We start from the raw sequence: 21,303 nt of genomic DNA on the forward strand, positions 1-21,303 counted from the left end.
AAAGTAAAAGGTGAAAGATTTATATGATCTGAAGAGAAACCAGAGAGGATATACGGCATTTCTAAATTTATCTGGCAAGGGGAAAAACCAAGGAAAAAATATAAAATGCTGATAGATGCTAAAGAGAGAGGAGGTTTTCCCCTGCTGGATACTAGATTATATTACGAAGCTTCCTGTCTGTGCTGGTTGAAGGAATGGTTGTCATTGAAGAATCCACATATCTTAGACCTAGAAGGTCATGATAATATACTTGGCTGGCATGCGTACTTGTGCTATGAAAAGTTGAAATTACATAAAGAATTTACATAAAGTAAATGTACATAAAGTACATAAATAAACCATATAATTAGGAAAAAATTGTATAGAGTATGGGATAAATATAAAAACTTATTGGAAAGAGAAACACCACTTTGGTTTTCTCCAGTAGAAGCTATAGGGATGAAGAAGAAGAATATGATGGAAAACTAGGAAACACAGGAATGTGTTAAAGGAGGAAGGTGGAAAATTTAAATCAAAAGAGTTTAAGGACTTATCAAGAATGTTAACATGGATGCAATCATCACTTAAACAAAGTATTTAGAAAGGATAAGAAATGGGAGTTTACCGGACAAGTATCTCAATTAGAGAGCGAGATCTGTTAGACTGTAATGTTAAAGTGATGTCTAAAATGTATGTTACTACTAGAATGGGAGACAAAAGATGAACAAGTGAAATCATCAGTGATACACTGGGCAATAGATATTGGTCACAATATAGAAATGGAGGTATGGGAACAATTGTGGAATATAGATAAAAAATTTACAGCATGTTATGGTTTAAGAGAAAATTATATGAAAATGCTATACAGAGGGTATCTAACACCTACCAGATGGCAAAAATGCATAAACTGAAATCAAATGAGTGTTGGAAATGCAAAGAGAAAGAAGGGACCTTTTTCACATGTGGTGGTCTTGCAATAAAGCTAAAGCCTACTGGGAAATGATATATAATGAATTGAAAAAGATGTTTAAGATAACATTTGTAAAAAACACACACCAAAAAACAACAACTAGAAGCTTTTCTTTTGGGGATTATGGGATCAAAGGTACCAATACAGTATAGAAATTTATTTATGTATGCAACCACGGCTGCAAGAATGATATTTGCCCAATGATGGAAAGAAGAATTCCCGACAAGACAAGAATGACTACAGAAACTAATGGACTATGCAGAAATGGTGAAACTTACTGGAAGAATAAGAAACCAAGACAACATACTCTTTAAAGGAAAATGGAAATCTGTTATCAAATCTATACAAGCAAATTAAGATATTAGCAGAATTATTGTAAAAATGTGCAGTTGCTAAAATTTATATGAAATAGATGAGAAAAAGTATAAATAAATTTAATTAGGAAATTCTGGGGGTATATAACCCCTGTAAAATTAAATAAGATGTACAAGACAGGAAATAAGGCCTGCTGGAAATGCAAAATAAAAGAAGGTAGCTTCCTACATATGTGGTGGACATGTGAGGAAGTGAAGAAATTTTGGAACCTGATTTATAATGAATTAAAAAAAATATTTAAGTACACATTTCTTAAAAAGCCAGAGGCTTTCCTGTTAGGAATCATTGGAGAAGAAATTAAGAAAGAAGATAGAACTCTATTCCAATATTCGACAGCAGCGGCCAGAATACTAATCGCACAAAACTGGAAAAGCACAAAATTACCAACGGTGAGGGATTGGCAGTCAAAATTATTTGAATTTGTTGAATTGGCAAGTATGACGCAAAGGGTCAGAAATCAAAAAAATACAAAGTTTATTGGAGATTGGAATAAATTTATGGTCTATATTGATGGAAACTATAGAAACTTACCAACTATAGTAGGTATGCTATAAAACTTACGATGTATAAACTAGTAACCAATACCAGCTGCAGAAAGTGAAGCCTTTAATCTAAGAAACCCGAAACCAGAAGGGAAGGAAGTCAGTATGTGTATCTGAAATGTATACTGTAATGTAAATGTCCAATGTTTTTCCTTTTTTTTTTTCTTTTTTGCCCTTTATTAATTCTTTTTTCGTGCTTTATGTGTAAGTGTATTTTTTCGTTTCTTTTTTCACGTTTATGTTGAGGTCTATGTTTATGTTATGTACGTGGTAAATGAAAATCAATAAAAAATATTTTTTTTATTTTTAAAAAGGAAATTCTGGGGGAAATAGAGTAAATTTAAGGAACCAAAGAAAGAAGGGGAGGGGAGGCAAGGTTCAGCATGTAACAAAACTTTTTACTGTATGATTTTTTTTTTGGTTATAATTTAAAATTATATATATATATATATATATATATATATATATATATATGAAAGACCAGACATGAAAGGCAAATCTTGGATTGACCTCAGCCATGGGTAATGGAAATGAAGCAGATGCCAGGGGTATTTTGACCCACCCTACATCCATCATCAAAATCTTTCAAAGAGAGAAAAGGCAACTCTTAACATCGTCCTGGGGAGAGAGGCAGAAATAAATCTTACAGCTTCCAATTGCTGGGTGTTTCCCAAACTCTTGCTGAAGGCACCACAGCAGAGGAGGGCCAGCTGGTGGGAGGTGGAGTCCAACAACATCTGGCTGGCCCAAAGTCCCCCATTCCTGATTTACAGGGTTAAACAGCAGTGTGGAACCTGCTATCCTCCAGATGCTGCTGGACTCCAGCTCCCATCATCCTAGGCCACGTGCTGGATCAAATCAAGGGTTCCTCTCTTCCACCTTATGGGGAGGGGGCAGCCCTTGAGGTATTACAGTCCTGACCTGAGCTGTTTAAGGCCCGGAAACTACAGTGGTACCTCGGGATGGGAACAGGATCTGTTCCGGAGCCCCGTTCGCATCTTGAAGTGAACACAACTGCGTCCGTGCATCTGCGCGTCGTGTTTTGCCACTTCTGCGCATGCGTGCGACGTCATTTTGACCGTCTGCGCATGCGTGCACGGTAAAACCCGGAAGTAATGCACTCCGTTACTTCCAGGTTGCTGTGGAGTGCAACCCGAAAATACTTAACTTGAAGCACATTTATCCTAAGGCATGACTGTAATTGGCTGCTCTATGTATAACTTGTTTCAGTAACCCATGGAAAATGGGTGGCTGGGTGGACGGGCATCTCTTTGTATTAAGAACTGATTCAATGAAGTTGTGAAATAATTCTAAATTCTAAACTTGTTTGTAGATTAATTGCATGTTTGAAACAGATACTGTTTTGAGTTTGACTGACAAGCCATGCAAAGTGGCCTGGGTTCTGACTACTGCTTCTTCATATTCCACCTCCCCTCGCACTGTGCAAATCACTATTGTTGCTGTTCTCGTGTAAATTCTCTGTGTATTTCCTATTTTTTTACTAACTTCTAGTTTTTCATTAAATGAATGATTTTCCCCCTTTTGTGCAACAAGCTTTGGCTGATTAAACAATCTGTGGCTTTTAAAATGTGTCAGGGGTGTGTGTGGTTTTTTTTTTATGCTATATATTTTATGTTTTCCTTGTGTGTTTTATGTTGCGGTCTTTGGCTGAAGGGAGGTATGTAAATTTAAATAGTAATAAAATAATAAGTTAAGGATTCAATGAGTCAGCCTCTGTCACTAGAGGCATGGGTGATTCTGTCAAGTTTCCCATCCGTTCAGTCTGAAATTCGGTTCCCCGCACCTCTGAAGTAATTTGCAATTTTATTAAAATTCATCAGCACTTTAGTTGGAATTTCTTCTGATACACACAGTTTTGACCAATTCTACTGCAAACAATGTCTCCTAATAAAATGCATTTGTGCACCTTTCACACTAATATACGCAGTTTTAAGTGCATTTCCCCACTAATATACGCAGTTTTAAGTGCATTTCCCCACTAAGAGATGCATTTTTGGTACATTTTGTTTGGTAGATCAGCATTGCTAAATTTTCATAGACTCATAGAATTGTAGAGTTGGAAGGGACCCCCATGGGTAATCTAGTCTAAGGTTACCAGACCTTTTTCAATGAATCTGGGGACACTTTTCAACTTCCTGCTAAATAGATGGATTTTGTCAGGAGACTGATTTGTAAATCTGTGGACTGTCCCTGGGAATCGGGAACATCTGGTAACCTTAATCTAGCCCAACCACCTGTAATGCAGGAATCTCAGCTAAAGCATCCAAACTCCAGTGCAGGAGAGACAGGGCTGTCTTAAGCATATGCAGTGCTGGGTGCAAAGGTCTGCCCGGTGGGCCCCCCCCCCCGGTTGCCCAGTCCCAGGTGCGCAGAAGGGCGGAGACAGCTGGCCACCTCGGCATCTCGCTGGCTTGGTCGCCCCTGAATTCACGGTGCAGAGCTGCCCACAGCAGAAGAGCCCACTGCGGTGCTCCAACCGATGGACAGGCTCTTCCCTGGACTCAACTCAGGCCCTGGACTCTCGGCCTGGCACCCCTAAGAGCCTGGTGCCCGAGTGTCCTGCACCCCTAGCACCTATGGGTAAGACGGCCCTGAGGAGAGACCACCACCTTCCAAGGGAGTCCGTTCCACTGCTGAACAGCTCTTACTGTCAGAAAGTTTTTCCATGTGTTTAGTTGGAATCTCCTTTCCTGTAACTTGAAGCCATTGGTTTCAGTCCATGTGGTTTCAGTCCATGTGAAGGGAAATTAGATAGCTTCTCATTCAAACACAAAGTCTAATTTCCCCACCATCCATATCTGTCACATGCGGCCTAGTGCAGATGACATCAGTACCATGAGCTTTGTCCCAAGAGAGACTACAGGGCACACCTATATATAGAAATCAGTTTCTATGCCTTAGCATAAAATGGAACAACATGACATCATTTGGCTCAGGATTACAGTCATTCAGCTGTACCAGCAAGTGGGAAATCCACCAGCATTAGACCATCAACCAAAGTTGATGCAAGCTGGTTGAGAGAAGAAGGGAAACACCATGACCCAACACCACCCAGCACTATGCCCAATCCATCCAAACTGTCTGACTGACAGTATTAGGAATAGCCTCCACTGAGCCAGCCAAAACCAGCAGAAGAGCCCAGCACCTGACCTCAACTGCAGGAAAGTCAAGCCTTCTCCTATCAAGCTTTGTGAGTTCTGCAAAAAGCAATAAATAAAATAATAGTCTGCTAGTACTATATGTGATGACAGGGTGGTAGCATTAGAAAACAATCAAAATTGACAGTTTTGTCCATCCCTGGGACTGTATAGATGGTGACAGGTGTGTAATTAAAATTATCGGCAGAATGCAAAACAGGTCCCTAGAAGCAAACAGTTTGTGAGCACCTAGAAAGGAATACTGTGATCACCAATAGTCAGCATGGATTTCTGAAAAATAAGTCGTGTGAGACTAACCTGATCTCGTTTTTTGACAGAATTACAAGCCTGGTAGATGAAGGGAACGCAGTGGATGTAGCCTACCTTGATTTCAGCAAGGCATTTGACAAGGTGCCCCATGATATTCTTGTAAAGAAGCTGGTAAAATGCGGTCTTGACTATGCTACCACTCAGTGGATTTGTAACTGGCTGACTGACCAAACCCAAAGGGTGCTCATCAATGGTTCCTCTTCATCCTGGAGAAGAGTGACTAGTGGGGTGCCACAGGGTTCTGTCTTGGGCCCGGTCTTATTCAACATCTTTATCAACGACTTGGATGATGGACTCAAGGGCATCCTGATCAAATTTGCAGATGACACCAAACTGGGAGGGGTGGCTAACACCCCAGAGGACAGGATCACACTTCAAAACGACCTTGACAGATTAGAGAACTGGGCCAAAACAAACAAGATGAATTTTAATAGGGAGAAATGTAAAGTATTGCACTTGGGCAAAAAAAATGAGAGGCACAAATACAAGATGGGTGACACCTGGCTTGAGAGCAGTACATGTGAAAAGGATCTAGGAGTCTTGGTTGACCACAAACTTGACATGAGCCAACAGTGTGATGCGGCAGCTAAAAAAGCCAATGCAATTCTGGGCTGCATCAATAGGAGTATTGCATCTAGATCAAGGGAAATAATAGTGCCACTGTATTCTGCTCTGGTCAGACCTCACCTGGAGTACTGTGTCCAGTTCTGGGCACCACAGTTCAAGAAGGACACTGACAAACTGGAACGTGTCCAGAGGAGGGCAACCAAAATGGTCAAAGGCCTGGAAACGATGCCTTATGAAGAATGGCTAAGGGAGCTGGGCATGTTTAGCCTGGAGAAGAGGAGGTTAAGGGGTGATATGATAGCCATGTTCAAATATATAAAAGGATGTCACATAGAGGAGGGAGAAAGGTTGTTTTCTGCTGTTCCAGAGAAGCGGACATGGAGCAATGGTTCCAAACTACAAGAAAAAAGATTCCACCTAAACATTAGGAAGAACTTCCTGACAGTAAGAGCTGTTCGACAGTGGAATTTGCTGCCAAGGAGTGTGGTGGAGTCTCCTTCTTTGGAGGTCTTTAAGCAGAGGCTTGACAACCATATGTCAGGAGTGCTCTGATGGTGTTTCCTGCTTGGCAGGGGTTTGGACTCGATGGCCCTTGTGGTCTCTTCCAACTCTATGATTCTATGATTCTATAAGCTTCAGGTGCTGGATCGCACAGCACTTCCTAAATTTTACATATACTGTATATGTATTATCTCATTATGACATACATATGATGCCACAGCCATCATAGGCTAATATCTCACCCCATATCACTTTTCTTGTAAACAATATGAGAAAGGTTCTACCTTATCCTTTACAACAATTCTCAGTGGATCTAACAAAACATACATCCTTCTTGGCCTGGGCTGCCCATCCATGAGGCAAGGTGAGGAAACTGCCTCAAACGGCAGGATCCATAGGGACAACAGATTCCAATGCAGATCTTTATTCCCCTTGTTCCCAATATAGATCTTCACTCTCTGCTTCTCCCCTGGTGGGAGGGGAGTGTTGTTTTGTTCCTCAGGTGCCAAAATGTCTTGGGCCAGCCATGCTCTGGGCCATAGCTGGAGAATTTGCTCTGCATGCAGAAGGTTAAAGGCTCAATCCCCAGGTTGAAATGGTAGTGAACACTGTCAGAAATCCTGGAGAGCCTCTGCCAGTCAGTGCAGACATTTTTTTATTGTAAGCAGTATGTTTTCATCTCTAAATTAAACTTCAATATGCTTAAACCTGTGGCCCTTTTGCTTTATCTGCAACACATTAGTCCTTTCAGTCACACAAGATCTGTGCAACAAGTGAGCACATATATTTAATGCACAGAGTAAATATGCTGCAGGAATGTCTTAAGTAGCCCCAGTCAGAGGATGTCATGAGAGTACAGATGCCTTGAGAGTATAGAGCAGCTAGCCCTGAAATGGCTAAAAAGAATCGCCCAACTAACCTTTTATGAATATAAAGCAGAGTTACTCCACTGAACCAGAATGTGGAGTGGGTGTAGCTCAGTGGGTAGAGCATACAGGCAATTCCAAGTTTAATCTTTGACATCTCCAGGTAGGACTGTGAGAGAATCCTGCCTACACCCCTGGGGAGGTGCCGCCAGTCAGTGTTGGCAATATTGAAATAGATAGACCAATGGTGCAACTCAGTATAAGGCAGCTTCCTATGTACCCATTATAGTGAAAAGGTGGTATTGCAGTAGCAGAACATCTGCTTTGTCGCAGGTTCAACCCCCATCTTCTCCAGATAGAGCTGGGAATACTCGCTGCCTCCTGAAACCTTGGAGAGCTGCTGCCAGTCAGCATAGACAGTGCTGAGTTGGATGGTCCAGTTGTTTGACTCAATATAAGGAAGCTTTCTATGTAGATTCAGCTGAGACATTTAACACCCAACCTGAGCTAGCTTGGCTTCTGGGGGTGAATGTTTATCCTCCCAAGTGGCAGTATATGATCTCACAGTGAGTAATGTCTTCAAGATCTGGAGTTTTAAAATGACGTTAACAGCCCCCATCCGGGCGGGGGGAGGCTTGTCTCTCCTTCCAGCTGTGGTGACCTCTTATTTGTATGACCACAGACATTGAACATAAAACCCATGTTAAATCTTATTAGCCTGCCAAAGCCAGTACCCAATCACTAACATATGCTGGAATGACAATACTCTTCACAGCTGCCTATGGACAGGGAAAGCAAGGTTCCTTGTCTGAAACCCTTGAAACCTGCTGCCAGATGGTAGGCAGTGCTGTGTTACTGAGTAGCTCAATCCCTGGCTGCAACTCTGCACATGCTTTTGAACTGTATGTGTGTGATGGGGAACCTGATGTAGCCCAAAAGCCATGTACCTTCTGGGCAACATTCCAGGGGTCGGGGAACATGCAAACGTGGGGAGAGCAACATGGCCAATTTTAACTTTGTACAGCATTCTACTTTCTACACACTCCCCTTTGTCCTCCATCCAGGCAGCAAAGAGGTACCATCAGAGTTCTATGGACACATTCTAGCCAGGCAAAAACACTGAGGTTGCAAAGGATGGGTGGGGTGGGGGTCAGTGAGGGGCATGGCCTTGGGACAATCCCAAGGAAGGTTTCCTCTGCCCTGTTCTAAAAGGTGGAGATCTTGCACACTGCTATGCAGAATAGTCCTGTATCAAAAGCACAAGTTGCCACCTCCACTTTAGACCAGGACAGCAGCTGCATAGCCTATGGTACTGAATAATGTCCAGGAGCACTTTAGACCATAGAGCTAAGGCCTTACAGACCCATGAGATTGGAAAAGTTATGTGGATCTTTCCTTGAACAAAGACATTTTGGGTAGCAAGTCAAGCCCACCCCACAAAAAAAGAAATAAAAGAAACACAGACCCATCTCCCCCCTCCCCCTGCAAAACACCATAACATAGCGTAGCCAGCAATTTGCAACAGAAGGTTAGCTGTCTGATGTCTGTCATTCATTAAGAACCCTAGCTTGACAGATGCTCTTTTAAAAAAGAAAGAAGGAAAACAAAGAATTATCCTGCAGGTTTCCCATTCACAAAAGAAAGACTTGTTTATGGTAATCTCTTTTTGTTGTTCTGGATTCAGAGTTGATCCTCAGTGCCAGGCTGCAGACATCCAACCAATTGCATATAAAGGCAGGTGTTGCAATGTGTGGCACAACCAGGACCCATGAGGGTTGGGATCCACTGCCAGCAATTTAGGAAGGATGGTCCAGAGACGCAGGGTTGGTTAAATTGCAAGCAAAGCAGAGGCAGAGAGTCATTTTTAGCCCAAGGGCCACATTTCCTTCTGCGCAATCCTCTGGGGGCCACATGCCAGTAGTGGGCAGGGGCAGAAGGAAGTGGAACAATGGTGCAAATTTCATCCTCCTTCAGTTTCTACACACACACCTCTTTAGCCTCCATCCAGGCAAGTAAGAAGAAAAATTTGGAGTTCAAAGGTGCAACCCAGACAGACACAAACACTCAAGGAGGGTGTGAAGCAGAGACAGAAATTTGATTTGGGGAGAGTCCCAAGGACCAGAGAGGTCTGTAGGGCTGCATGTGGCCCCTGAGACTGAGGTTCCCCATCCCTGGGTTAAGATAATCAGGGCAATTGGACCCCTGGAATCTAAACAGATCAGCAAGGATGCTTTGATGGGGAATATTTAACCCACCTGTGTGGACTGTGGCTGCTACCGGGGAGACTTCGCTGCTTCTGATGCAGCTAGGGCTGGATTAACCATTAAACAAAATAAGCACATGCTTATTTTCCATTGTCAGATTTTAAACATTAATGGTCACATATTGCTCAGCTAAGCATTCATTTTCTCTGTTGAAGTACATTAAAAATCTCAACAGGACAACCATGCAACAATCCTCTGGGATAGCTCGGTGTCCTCTGGGATAGCATGGTTATTCTGATGGGATTTTTAATATACTTCAACAGAGAAAATGAATGCTAGCTGAGCATGAGACTCTTAAAATCAGATTTAACAATCCGATCAAAGACTTTGCAATTAGAAAAAGTAGGAGAATTTTTCCCCAAACATAAATAAAGTGGAAGTATACAAAAACAAGTATTATTTTCCACCTTACTGTAGGTTTTGTTTCAATTAAAAAAATAGCATTTTGTTTTACAGTTTATTATTGTTTATATTCTGAATTAGATATATATGGGTGCACCAAAATCTTTTAAGGGCTTAGGGCCTCTAAAGGTCTTAATCTGACCCTGCATGCAGTGAGAGGTTTCTCAGCCTGATCCCAGTTCAGCAAGGCTGTGCTACTGCTCTTAACAAAGAGTTGCAAACAGCGCTAGTCCTACTCAAGGTAGACCCACTGAAATTAACAGGCATGAGTTAGGTTTATTACTTTAAGTGGGTCTACTCTGAGTAGAACTTGGTGGGATGATGAATCCTGCAGCACAGTTCTTGACAGGAGTGACACCCTGTCAGCATGTAGCAGCCCTATAGTACATGCTTTCCTAGGAGTAAGTCCCGCTGAGGTCAATGGAGCTCGCTTCTGAAGAGATGTACAGTAGGGTGCACCGTAGGGACAATGATTTTGAGGGTGCCTACCTGGGTGTAAGGGATGTGGGTGGCGCTGTGGGTTAAACCACAGAGCCTAAGGCTTGCCAATCAGAAGGTTGGCGGTTCGAATGCCCATGACGGGGTGAGCTCCCATTGATCGGTCCCAGCTCCTGCCAACCTAGCAGTTCCAAAGCACATCAAAGTGCAAGTAGATAAATAGGTATCGCTCCAGTGGGAAGGCAAATGGTTTTTCCGTGCGCTGCTCTGGTTTGCCAGAAGTGGCTTAGTCATGCTGGCCACATGACCCGGAAGCTGTATGCCGGCTCCCTTGGACAGTAAAGCGAGATGAGCACCGCAACCCCAGAGTCGGCCACGACTGGACCTAATGGTCAGGGGTCCCTTTACCTTTTACCTGGGTGTAGGCAGTCATCAGACACATGGGTCTGTACTACTCAGAACAGACCCACTGAAATTAATGGGCACGATTAACACTGACAGGTCACTTCCTATCCAGGGAACTCCAGGGAATTAAATATAACCCAGGGCAATTTAGTCTCAAGTAACACTACAATGAGGGATGCGGGTGGCACTGTGGGTTAAACCACAGAACCTAGGGCTTGCCGATCAGAAGGTCAGCGGTTCGAATCCTCGCGATGGGGTGAGCTCCCATTGCTGGGTCCCTGCTCCTGCCAACCTAGCAGTTCCAAAGCACATCACAGTGCAAGTAGATAAATAGGTACCACTCCGGCAGGAAGGTAAACGGCGTTTCCGTGCGCTGCTCTGGTTCACGACTGGACCTAATGGTCAGGGGTCCCTTTACCTTTACCTTTAACACTACAATCCTTAACCTCACTTTCCTGCGAGTCAGCCTCAGTGAATTCAATTGGACTTACTTCTAAGTAGACACTGTGAAGATCGCAGTGTCAGGACCACCCCTACCGCCCACAAATGCCTCCGCGTCAATTCCCCCTCCCCAAAGAGCCACCTGCTCGTCTTCCGCTGACCAGGGGCGCCTCCCTCACCTGCAGGCAGCCCCGAGCCGCCGCCGGCTGCGGAGTCTCCTCCATTCCGCTCTAGATGGCTTTGCCCGGCAGTCGCAGATCCCAATCTCCGGGGCCAGAACAGAAGCAGCGGAAGGAGCAACATCACCGACGGCTTGTCTCGAACAAAGGGCGCTGCCGGAAAGCCCGAGGGGCACCGTTTCCCACCGGGCGGCAGAAAACGCTTGCGAGAGGCTGAGTGTCCGACGAGCCCGTGGACCCGGCTCAGAAAGGCTTGAGCGAAACTTCCCCGCTCCCCTCCCGGGGCATGGAGCCGCCCCGCGCAGCCACAGCCGCTAAAATACGCGCTGTGGGGCTGGGGGCGGAGGGGAGAGCGTGGCTTTTAAGGTGGAAGTAACTTTCTTGAGAGTAACTTCTGTTACATTGGAATAGGATAGGAATGAACACTGCAAGGGCGTTTTGAATAGACAGAGAGGCAGACAGGTAGATAAGAGGTATGTCTGTTTCAAACAGTAAGGTGAATTTTCCCACTTTTAAATAATAATAAAAAATACAAGATGTGTGTCTTGTATAAAAGAATGGATTTAAAAACTTTAGAAGCCCAAAACAGTGAAAAGATTAGGGTGCCCCCCCTCCCGAAATAAAAATAGTAATAAACCTTGGAAGAAAATTTTATTTTTTTGGAAATGTATGCGAAACCTAAATGTATGCTGAAATTAAAAGAGCTTATGCTTCCATATTTTCTGGTTGCAGAATTATTTCAAAAACAATTTTAGCATTGGGTGAGGAGTTATGGACGTAGCCAGGATTTATGTTCGGGAGGAGGGTTCATGTTGCGGGGGGCGGGGCGCAGAACCTCAGTTAAGTGTTTTTATGGATTTGCTTGATTTGGGGAGGGGGGCTATGCCCTTGTGAGGGGTGCCCCTTCTTTGCTGGTGAGCTATGCATGCACTTAGTTGGCTACTGGATAATCCAACACATGAATATTCATAATTTTAATGTATATTTGTACGCAATGTCAGATTTACTCAGAGATGACCCACTGAAATCCATCAACTTTATGTAAACTGCACAGAGGTTTTCACTATTCAGTAATACACGTGTTCTGTCAATTTTTAAAAATAAAAAATAAACACCTGCTTAGTGCCAGGAACATAGGAAACTGTCTCCTATTCAGTCCATCAAACTTAGTATTGTCTGCACTGACTGGCAGCAGCTCTCTAGGGTTTCAGATTAGGAACATGCCAAACCCTACCTGGAAATGCCAGGGATTGAACCTGGGACCTTCTGCGTGCAAAACAGGTGTGAGGAATTTAAGAAGAGCTTGCTGGATCAGGCCACCTAGACAAGCCCAGTATCCTGTTCTCTAAGTGGTTGACTTGAGCATAAGAGCACTTTCCCCTCCTGTGGTTTCTAGCAACTGGTATTCAGAAGCATTATTGCCTCTGACAGTGGAGGCAGGGCATGGCCATCATGGTAAGTAGCCACCAATAGCCTTATCCCCTGTTAATGTCTCTTAACCTTCTTTCTTTCTTTTAAGGTGTCCTATTGGGGGTGAGTTCCACTTCTTAACTATGCTCTTCTACAATAGTGTGTGTGCAACTTCAACTTCAACAACGACTTTATTGTTTTATTGTTATTTATTATGCATATTAATTGCCTCATAGCAATGACTTTAGGTGAATTTAAAAACAACAGCAGCAGCAACAACAACAACAGAAATGCAAACGTATAAAATTGCAGCGCCTGAAAACACAACAGAACAATTTTATTCTGGTAAAATATCAGCAAAACACACTTCCATTCTCTCTCACTCACTCACACACACACACACACACACTCACGCAAAATCCATTCCATCACCTTTGAGGTGCTTGCTGTAAAAATGTGAAAAGTAGACTCTCCCCATTCCAAGAAGCAGCAGCAATTCATCATTCAAAAGTCTGGTGGGTGGGTGGACACACACACACACACACACACACACACTTTGCCTTGCACCTGCATACATTCAGGGTTGGTGCCAGACAGACCTGTCCTGGGGAAAGCATTCCATAGGCAAGGAGCCGCCACTGAAAAGGCCCCTCCTCTTGTCCAATCTTTCTTTGGCGGGGTCACCCAGAGTACAGTCCTTGATAATCTAAAATGAGAGTGGGAAACCTCAGGCATGGGGCTTGTCAGTCTGGCCTTGAGGACCCTCCTCACACCCTCTCTTCAGCTACATCCTCTCATTATGCTATTTTGGGTTCCCCTCCCTTAAAAAAAAACAACCCTGCAATCCCGGTGACTCTTCCAAGCCCGCTGACATTCCCCTCATTTACTACCTGCAATGGTTAGGTTCACTGTTGAAGAAAGCGTACAGCTTAGCTTGGAATTACAGGTGGGAAGAGGTGATGTTGCACTCAGGTCATTTTTGCCAGCTTCCCATTAGGAAATGTGGTTGGCCACTGTGAGAACAGGATGCTGGACTCGATGGGTTTTTGGCTTGATCCAGCAGGGCTCTCATTGCTTGCCACTTCAGATTGCAATTGCACAACACCATGTTTGTATGCTTTCTTGGTTCCTGTCTCCCTTAAATCTCCCAGCAAGCATCAGGAGAAAAACCTTAAAAACTTGTTTGCTTAGGTCTCCCTTGAGATGGTGGTTTCCCCTCTCACTGTGGGTGTCAATGAACACAGGAAAGCTAGGGTGAGTGTGTTATCAACATATACAGTATTATGAATGGTCATAGGCTTCTGCCCTGGACCCATTGTTGTTCAGAATCTTTATAAATGATTTGGAGGAAGGTATTAAGGAGATGCTAATCAAATTTGCAGATGACACCAAACTGGGAGGGGTAGCTAATGCTGCTGAAGACAGAAGCGGCACTCAATACGAACTTAGTAGATTCGAAAACTAGGTAAGGTTCTGCATTTGCAGGAAGAACCATGTGCACAAATATAAGATGGGGGACACCTGGCTTAGTAGCAGTACATGTGAGGTCTTAATGTGCCACAAGCTTAACATAAGTCAACAGCATGATGCAGCAGCAGAAAAAAGCTAACACTAGTCTAGGCTGCATCAACAGAAGTATAGGAAAGTAATAGTACTGCTCTATTCTGTCTTGGACGCGGGTGGCACTGTGGGTTAAACCACAGAGCCCAGGGCTTGCCGATCAGAAGATCAGTGGTTCAAATCCCCGCAACAGGGTGAGCTCCCGTTGCTCGGTGCCTGCTCCTGCCAACCTAGCAGTTCAAAAGCACGTCAAAGTACAACTAGATAAATAGGTACCACTCCAGTGGGAAGGTAAACAGCGTTTCCGTGCGCTGCTCTGGTTCGCCAGAAATGGCTTAGTCATGCTGGCCACAGGATCCGGAAGCTGTACGCTGGCTCCCTCGGCCAATAAAGCAAGATGAGTGCCGCAGCCCCAGAGTCGGTCACGACTGGACCTAATGGTCAGGGGGGTATTCTGTCTTAGTCAAACCATACCTGGAGTCCTGTGTCCAGTCCACAGTTTAAAGATAGTGACAAGCTGGAACATGTGCAGAGGAGGGTGACCAAGATTGATCAAGAGTCTGGAAACCAAGCCTTGTGAGGAGTGGTTGAAGGAGCTGGGTATGTTTAGCCTGGAAAAGAGACTGAGAGGAGATATAATAGCCACCTTCAATTATCTGAAGGGCTGCCTCATGAAAGATGGAACAAGCTTGTTTTCTCCTGCTCTGGAGGACCTGAGCCAATGGCTTCAAGCTACAAGAAAGGAGATTCCGACTAAAGATAAGGAAGAACTTTCTGACAGTAAGAGCTGTTCAACAGTGGAAGGTCTTCCTTGGGAGATGGTGGTGCTGTCCTACCTTGGTTTTTAACTGAGGTTGGATGGTTATCTCCTTCCTTGGAAGTTTCTAAGCAGAGGTTGGGTGCATCTATCAAGGATGCTTTAGTTGAGATTTCTGCATTACTAGATGACCCTTGGGGTTCCTTCCAACTCTACAGTTCGATGATTCTAACCTTGTAAATATTTAAGCTTTACACTGAATCATTAACAAACTGTCTCTTATATTTCACAGCAATTTTGCTACCCTTACATTTTTATTTAGTCCATCATATCCATAAGTGTATACACTAGGGGTGAGGGGTCTTTTCAGCCTCAGGCTGCATTCCTTTGTGGGGAATCTTCCAGGGGCCACATGCAATTTGTGGATGTGGCCAGATGTAGGTGCAGCAAATGGATGTGACTTTTACCTTTGTGTAGTATAAATCAGATGCTGATACACATGCACAAATGCACCCCTCTCCAGGCAAGCAAGAGGCATCATCCATGTTCAAGGACACATTTGAGCCAAAGAGTTCAAAGAATGTATGAGGGACACGGCCTAGGGAGAATCCCAAGGGCCAGATAAAGAGGCCTGCAGGGCGTATTTGGCCCCTAGACCTGATGCTCCCTACCAGGCATGGGCACAGCATGTTTGAGGCACGGAGGCGGGAGTCATGTTAGAATAAAATTATAAACTCAAACAAAAAAGCAGTGGCCCCGGGCTGGCTTAGTCCTCTGAGGCCTGGGGCAAATGTACCCGGCTGCTTCCCTCTCGCCACCTGCTGCACAGGTCTGCTCCCCACGCCTGATAGATACAGTCCACGTAGAGAGGATGAGCAGGTGCTGGAATCTGTGTGCGTGGGTGACTGCCCCAAGTAGCAAACCACTGAACTGAAGAAGATACCTTCTTAGGGAAAAAGGTCAGAGGCAGGAAGGAGTATAATGGGGCTTCCTGCACCTACTGAGCTTTGCTTTAGCGACTTGATCTTCCAGATCTCTGACATGTTCCTATATTTAGTTGTCCTTTGTGCCTACTTCACACTCCTGAATTCTACTTCCTGGTTTATTCTTTGGTTATGACTTTAATCCTTCAGCCTGATGGCTACATACTCCTCAACCATCCCGATTTGAGTAGGACATCCTAGAATTACAGAAACCATGCTGGTTTCTGATTGGATCCCAGAATGTCCCGGGTTTTTTGGTCCAGCACTCTTGCACGAGTCAGCTGGCTTGCTCCGGAGCACTGGACCAAAATACATTTGTTTTTTGGTCTTGTGCTCTCACACAAATCGGCTGGCTTCTGCAACAGCTCGGAACCAAAACACTGAGCATCCTGATTTTTATTAGCAGCATGCTGGTGGTTATGTGACTGGTTTGCTGAATGGTTCCTGGCCCATCTCTCTCTCTCTCTCTCTCTCTCATCTGATGAGATATAGTGCACAAAATCTTAGGCTATAGTAAATATGTTGGTGTGTAGCCCTATATCGGGACGCGGGTGGCACTGTGGGTTAAACTACAGAACCTAGGGCTTGCTGATCAGAAAGTTGGTCATTCGAATCCCTGCAACGGGGTGAGCTCCCGTTGCTCGGTCCCTGCTCCTGCCAACCTAGCAGTTCGAAAGCACGTCAGAGTGCAAGTAGATAAATAGGTACCACTCCGGCGGGAAGGTAAATGGCGTTTCCGTGCGCTGCTCTGGTTCGCCAGAAGCGGCTTAGTCATGCCGGCCACATGACGCAGAAGCTGTATGCCAGCTCCCTCAGCCAAGATGAGCGCCACAACCCCAGAGTTGGTCACGACTGGACCTAATGGTCAGGGGTCCCTTTACCTTTTAGCCCTATATCAATTGAATTTGGTGTGACTTACCTCTGAGGAGCCTTCAGATTTCATCCTTCATTTTAACTCTTAAGTCTCTGCTGCCACATAACTCTGCCATCTCATTTTGGTATTTAGTATTATTGGGCTTTAAAAAACAAGCAATTTCTAGCCCCCCACTCCCCGTAAAAAATAGCGTTTTCCTTTTCATAAGCCCAAATACATAAATTTGAACCCCAAATCGCTGATGCAGTTGGAATGGTGCTGAGCAGGCAGGGGGCTCTGTGAAACACACTAAGAGCTCATGCATCCTGGGAAAATTACAGTGACACTCCTCCAGATTGTACAGCGCAGTTCTCCAGCCAAGAAACATATTCAAAAGTGCATGTTACTACAGTAAAGTGTGCACAAAAATGCATATATTAGTGGAAATATCATACAAAATGTATTAAGGGGGAATGATTTGCAGAAATGTGTGAACTGGGCAAAAATGTAAACAAAAATTTGTATTGGGAGAAATTTGCACTAAAATGCTGATGAATTTTCACGAGGAACTTTTTTTCTTTTTAAAGAAAAAAAATGTGGGGAACTCAATGTGGTTTGGAAAAATGAGATAAACCAAAATGGAAAGATTTGTTGAAATGTAACACACTAAGTTGCCAGTTGCTGTCCCTCCCTTAAAAGAAAGCGGCAACTATAGCTTGCCAAGCCTCTTGTAGACTTAAGAAATCTAAGAATTGTTTACTGTGTCAATTATCTGAGATTCTCTTAACTAATTTTAGATCTATATTGTCCAATAATGTGGCCAGCAGCAGTTTCAGATGTTGTTTGGCCCAGAACATTGAGAAGCAATCTTCTACAGTATAAGGCTTCACCTTAACTACAATATTGCATATTTTTAATACTAGACTGTTCTTTTGGCTGGGACTGCTCACTGCTTTGGTTTAGGTTGAATCACAGCAGGGCATTAGATTACTCCTTCATGTTTCCTGTAGTTCAGTGTTGATAAATAACTGGTCACAATGATGTCCTATGGCTAAACAGTTTTCTCAGTAAAATGCTATCAGGACTTTCTGCCCTGAATTCCATCGGCATTCTTTAAGTGACATTGCTAATAGTTATGCTCCCTCTTCTAGATGTGGTGGGTCAAAGCGATGGGATTGTGAACTTGGCATACCCATACTTACCTTGGGTTGATCAAAAAATAAAAATAAAAATTGTCCCCGTTTAGCTTGCTAGGTATTTTGTAATATAGTCATGACAGTGTACAAGTTGCCAGGGAGGTATGTGCTTCAAGTACCTAATCATCAGGGCTTTGTTTATGTTTTTCCAGCCAGAACCCACCTCTTAGGTGGGTGCCATTGCCACTACTGTGGTACCTCGAGTTACATACGCTTCAGGTTACATACGCTTCAGGTTACAGACTCCGCTAACCCAGAAATAGTGCTTCAGGTTAAGAACTTTGCTTCAGGATGAGAACAGAAGCGCTTGGCAGAAGCGGGAGGCCCCATTAGCTAAAGTGATGCTTCAGGTTAAGAACAGTTTCAGGTTAAGTACAGACCTCCGGAACGAATTAACTACTTAACCTGAGGTACCACTGTATAAGAGAACATGGGAGGTGTTCATGGTGGGTTCCAGCACCTCTTTTTCTAGAAAAATAGCACTGCTAGTCACCAATCCAAGCCAGATAACTTTTTATCTGCAGTGGTGCTGGGCATTGTGGGCCAAACAAATACAAACTCCGTGCCACTCACACAAGAACTTGGTCAACATCACTAGTTCTAAGTGGCTACCTCCTTTAGACTTTTCTCATCCAAAAATCATTTTGGCTATCATATGTTTCTCACTACTATGGCTGTTTTTATTTTACTTGTAACCCCCTCCTCCTACTTTATATAAATGTGATTTCTGGATTCCTGGGTGGGGGAGAGGGATGAGCACAAAACAGCACAGAATGATCTCTTTGTCATTTGGCACACACCACATTCAGTTAGCACTCTTTTCCTAAGGTTTTATTATTTTAATTCAAGGACTTTGCTTCATACAAAATGTAATTGTAGAAACAACTGCAGAATCCAAAGTTTGGCTGATAAATATTACTCAGGCAGCAAACTATTCAATCACAGAATTCCCAGCCCTCCCCATCAAATCCCCAAGCAAAGTTCCAGTTGTGTTGCATGTTTGGAACTTCCCTTCAGGTTTTTTTTTTAAACACTGTTTTTTTAAAATATAAATTTTGCAACAAACCCCCCAATTCATATCAAATATAATTAAAAATTAACAACTGATGAATACATCGTATCAAAAAGTACGAAGATAAACATTTTTACCATGCACATACTTTATATATATATAGATTTATATATATGTATGTATATATTTATATAATATGTATATATTTTACATGCAAATGTTACTTATTCAAAGTACAGCCACCACTAGACTTATTCTGGATGCAGAAAATGGGTTGTTGCATTTCAAGTTTTGGCAATGCACAAAGGGGATTCTGGGAAATCCCTGTCCTCTGCTCTAGCAAAAGTTAGCTCTGGCTACGTCCCATTGAAACCGACAGAATAAATCTGTTGTGGCCAACTTGGGTCTCATTGCTGATTTCTTTTTTTAAAGCAATGGGGGAATTGGGTACCTTTAAGTTTCTGGACTTAAATGGGACCCTCTCCTCCTAGACAGTGATGTGTCTTCCTTCAAAATGTGGTATTCTCAGCCCTGAGCATTCTGCTGAGGAATCTAGACCTCTGCTCCCAAATACCAGTGGCACCTCTTTTGTTTAGATGAGACTTAGCCATGGCTAACTTCAACTGTATTGGAACCTTCATGTGCATTGAAAGCAAGACAGCATCTAGGGCTGTTTGCAAATTGAAGGTTGGATATGTCAACCACTGAGATAGGTATTTGCAGTGGCAACAATATATTCAAAACCCACCATGCTCCTTTCTCCCAATACCCACCCACCCACCCACCCACACTTCCTTCCCCTGAGGATTCCCAGCCTTAATCTTCTTCTAATGCAAGAATTTAATTACATTTCACATGTAAGTTGCAACTGTGAAGCGCCTCCATTTTACTTGTGTGGGGCTCTCACATCCAATTGATTCATATGGGGTTGGTGTGGGGGTGCGTGGGTGCGTGGGAGAGAAAGAAAGAAAGAATAGAGGAGGAAGGATAAACCAAAATAAAAGTTAAAGCCATTTATCTTCAGCTCTCAATATTTTGCATGCATGCTCAGAGAGGGCTATTCTCCTCCCATTTTATTTATTGGAGTATTTCCCCCCCTTTTTTAAAATTTCCAAGAAAGTTTTGTGCCTTTTCTATATGTAAAATGTAGAAAAATGTTTGGTCACGGTCATGCTGTAGCTTGAGACAAGGAAAAGTGTGTGGGGTGGGGGTTGTGGAACTCAACATATAAAAGCTGTGGAATGGATTATGTTTTTTAAAATTATGTTTTTAAAAAGTTTGCTCACCTCTTTTTCCATTTTTGATTTGATTTGTGAAAAGTGTCATCTTGTTGCATAGCCCTACAGTGTTTTTGTTTGTTTGCTTTAAAAAAAATCACATCTATGATCTATTAACCATTCCTTTCTGTTCTTTTCTTTTGGTTAATGAAGTTTCTGTATGCATAATTACATGTGGATTAATAAGAGAGAGAGAGAGAGAGAGAGAGAGAGAGAGAGAGAGAAATTGAGAGAGAAGAGTGTGCTGGAATATAGTCCAGGGATGAGATTGGTCAAAAATCAGAAAACAAAGGGCAGAATACTCTAGAAGTAAAGCCTTGAGGTGGTATTGGGGCGTGTATGCGTGTGCGTGCGCCATGTTGACCTGCCTCTTCCTCCATTTCCCCCTTTGGGCCTTTTTTGTCATCATCAGTAGGATGCCATGTTCTGTTTAACAATCCAAGCACATTAAGCAAGCTGTCTTACAGAATCAATCCCTTTCTTAAAATAAAACAGCCTGTCAAATAAGCAATCCTACCCAAACCCTGGCTTGCCCAGGCTGCTGCTCGTTCTGCACGGAGTGCGACCTTAAGGTGAAATTAAACTATCAAAATCTGCAGTTAGCTCTTTTTGTGGTTGGAATATACTGGGATATGATGCTGACTTGTTTTCTCAGTAGTCTCACCTCCTATTTTGGCTGGTGTTTTAAAAAATACTGCATCATAATGTTTGCTATACTTTTGATCTGTCACTAGATGTCACTTTGGTGAAATCTGAAGAAATATTGATACATGAGGAAAACCTCTAACAACGCTACAGAAAGTTATCCCAAGTGTCTTGAGAGAACAAATTATCATTA

At 43.3% G+C, this 21,303-nt stretch overlaps 2 protein-coding genes across 2 annotated transcripts in view; one reads left to right on the forward strand and one right to left on the reverse strand.

Moving 5' to 3' along the window:
* Positions 1–11,699, reverse strand: part of LOC307207815 (uncharacterized protein) — a 150,760-nt gene extending 139,061 nt beyond the window's left edge. Inside the window, exon 1 of the mRNA XM_079961896.1 lies at positions 11,418–11,699. Within this exon, the coding sequence (XP_079818022.1) occupies positions 11,418–11,541 (124 nt within the window). The 5' untranslated portion in view covers positions 11,542–11,699. The remainder of the gene's footprint in view (positions 1–11,417) is intronic.
* The window catches only part of SLC31A2 (solute carrier family 31 member 2), a 543,264-nt gene that overhangs the window by 268,592 nt on the left and 253,369 nt on the right, over positions 1–21,303 (forward strand). The window lies entirely within an intron of this gene.

The sequence above is a fragment of the Podarcis cretensis genome (genome assembly GCF_951804945.1).
Source record: "Podarcis cretensis genome assembly, chromosome: Z".
Classification (NCBI taxonomy): domain Eukaryota; kingdom Metazoa; phylum Chordata; class Lepidosauria; order Squamata; family Lacertidae; genus Podarcis; species Podarcis cretensis.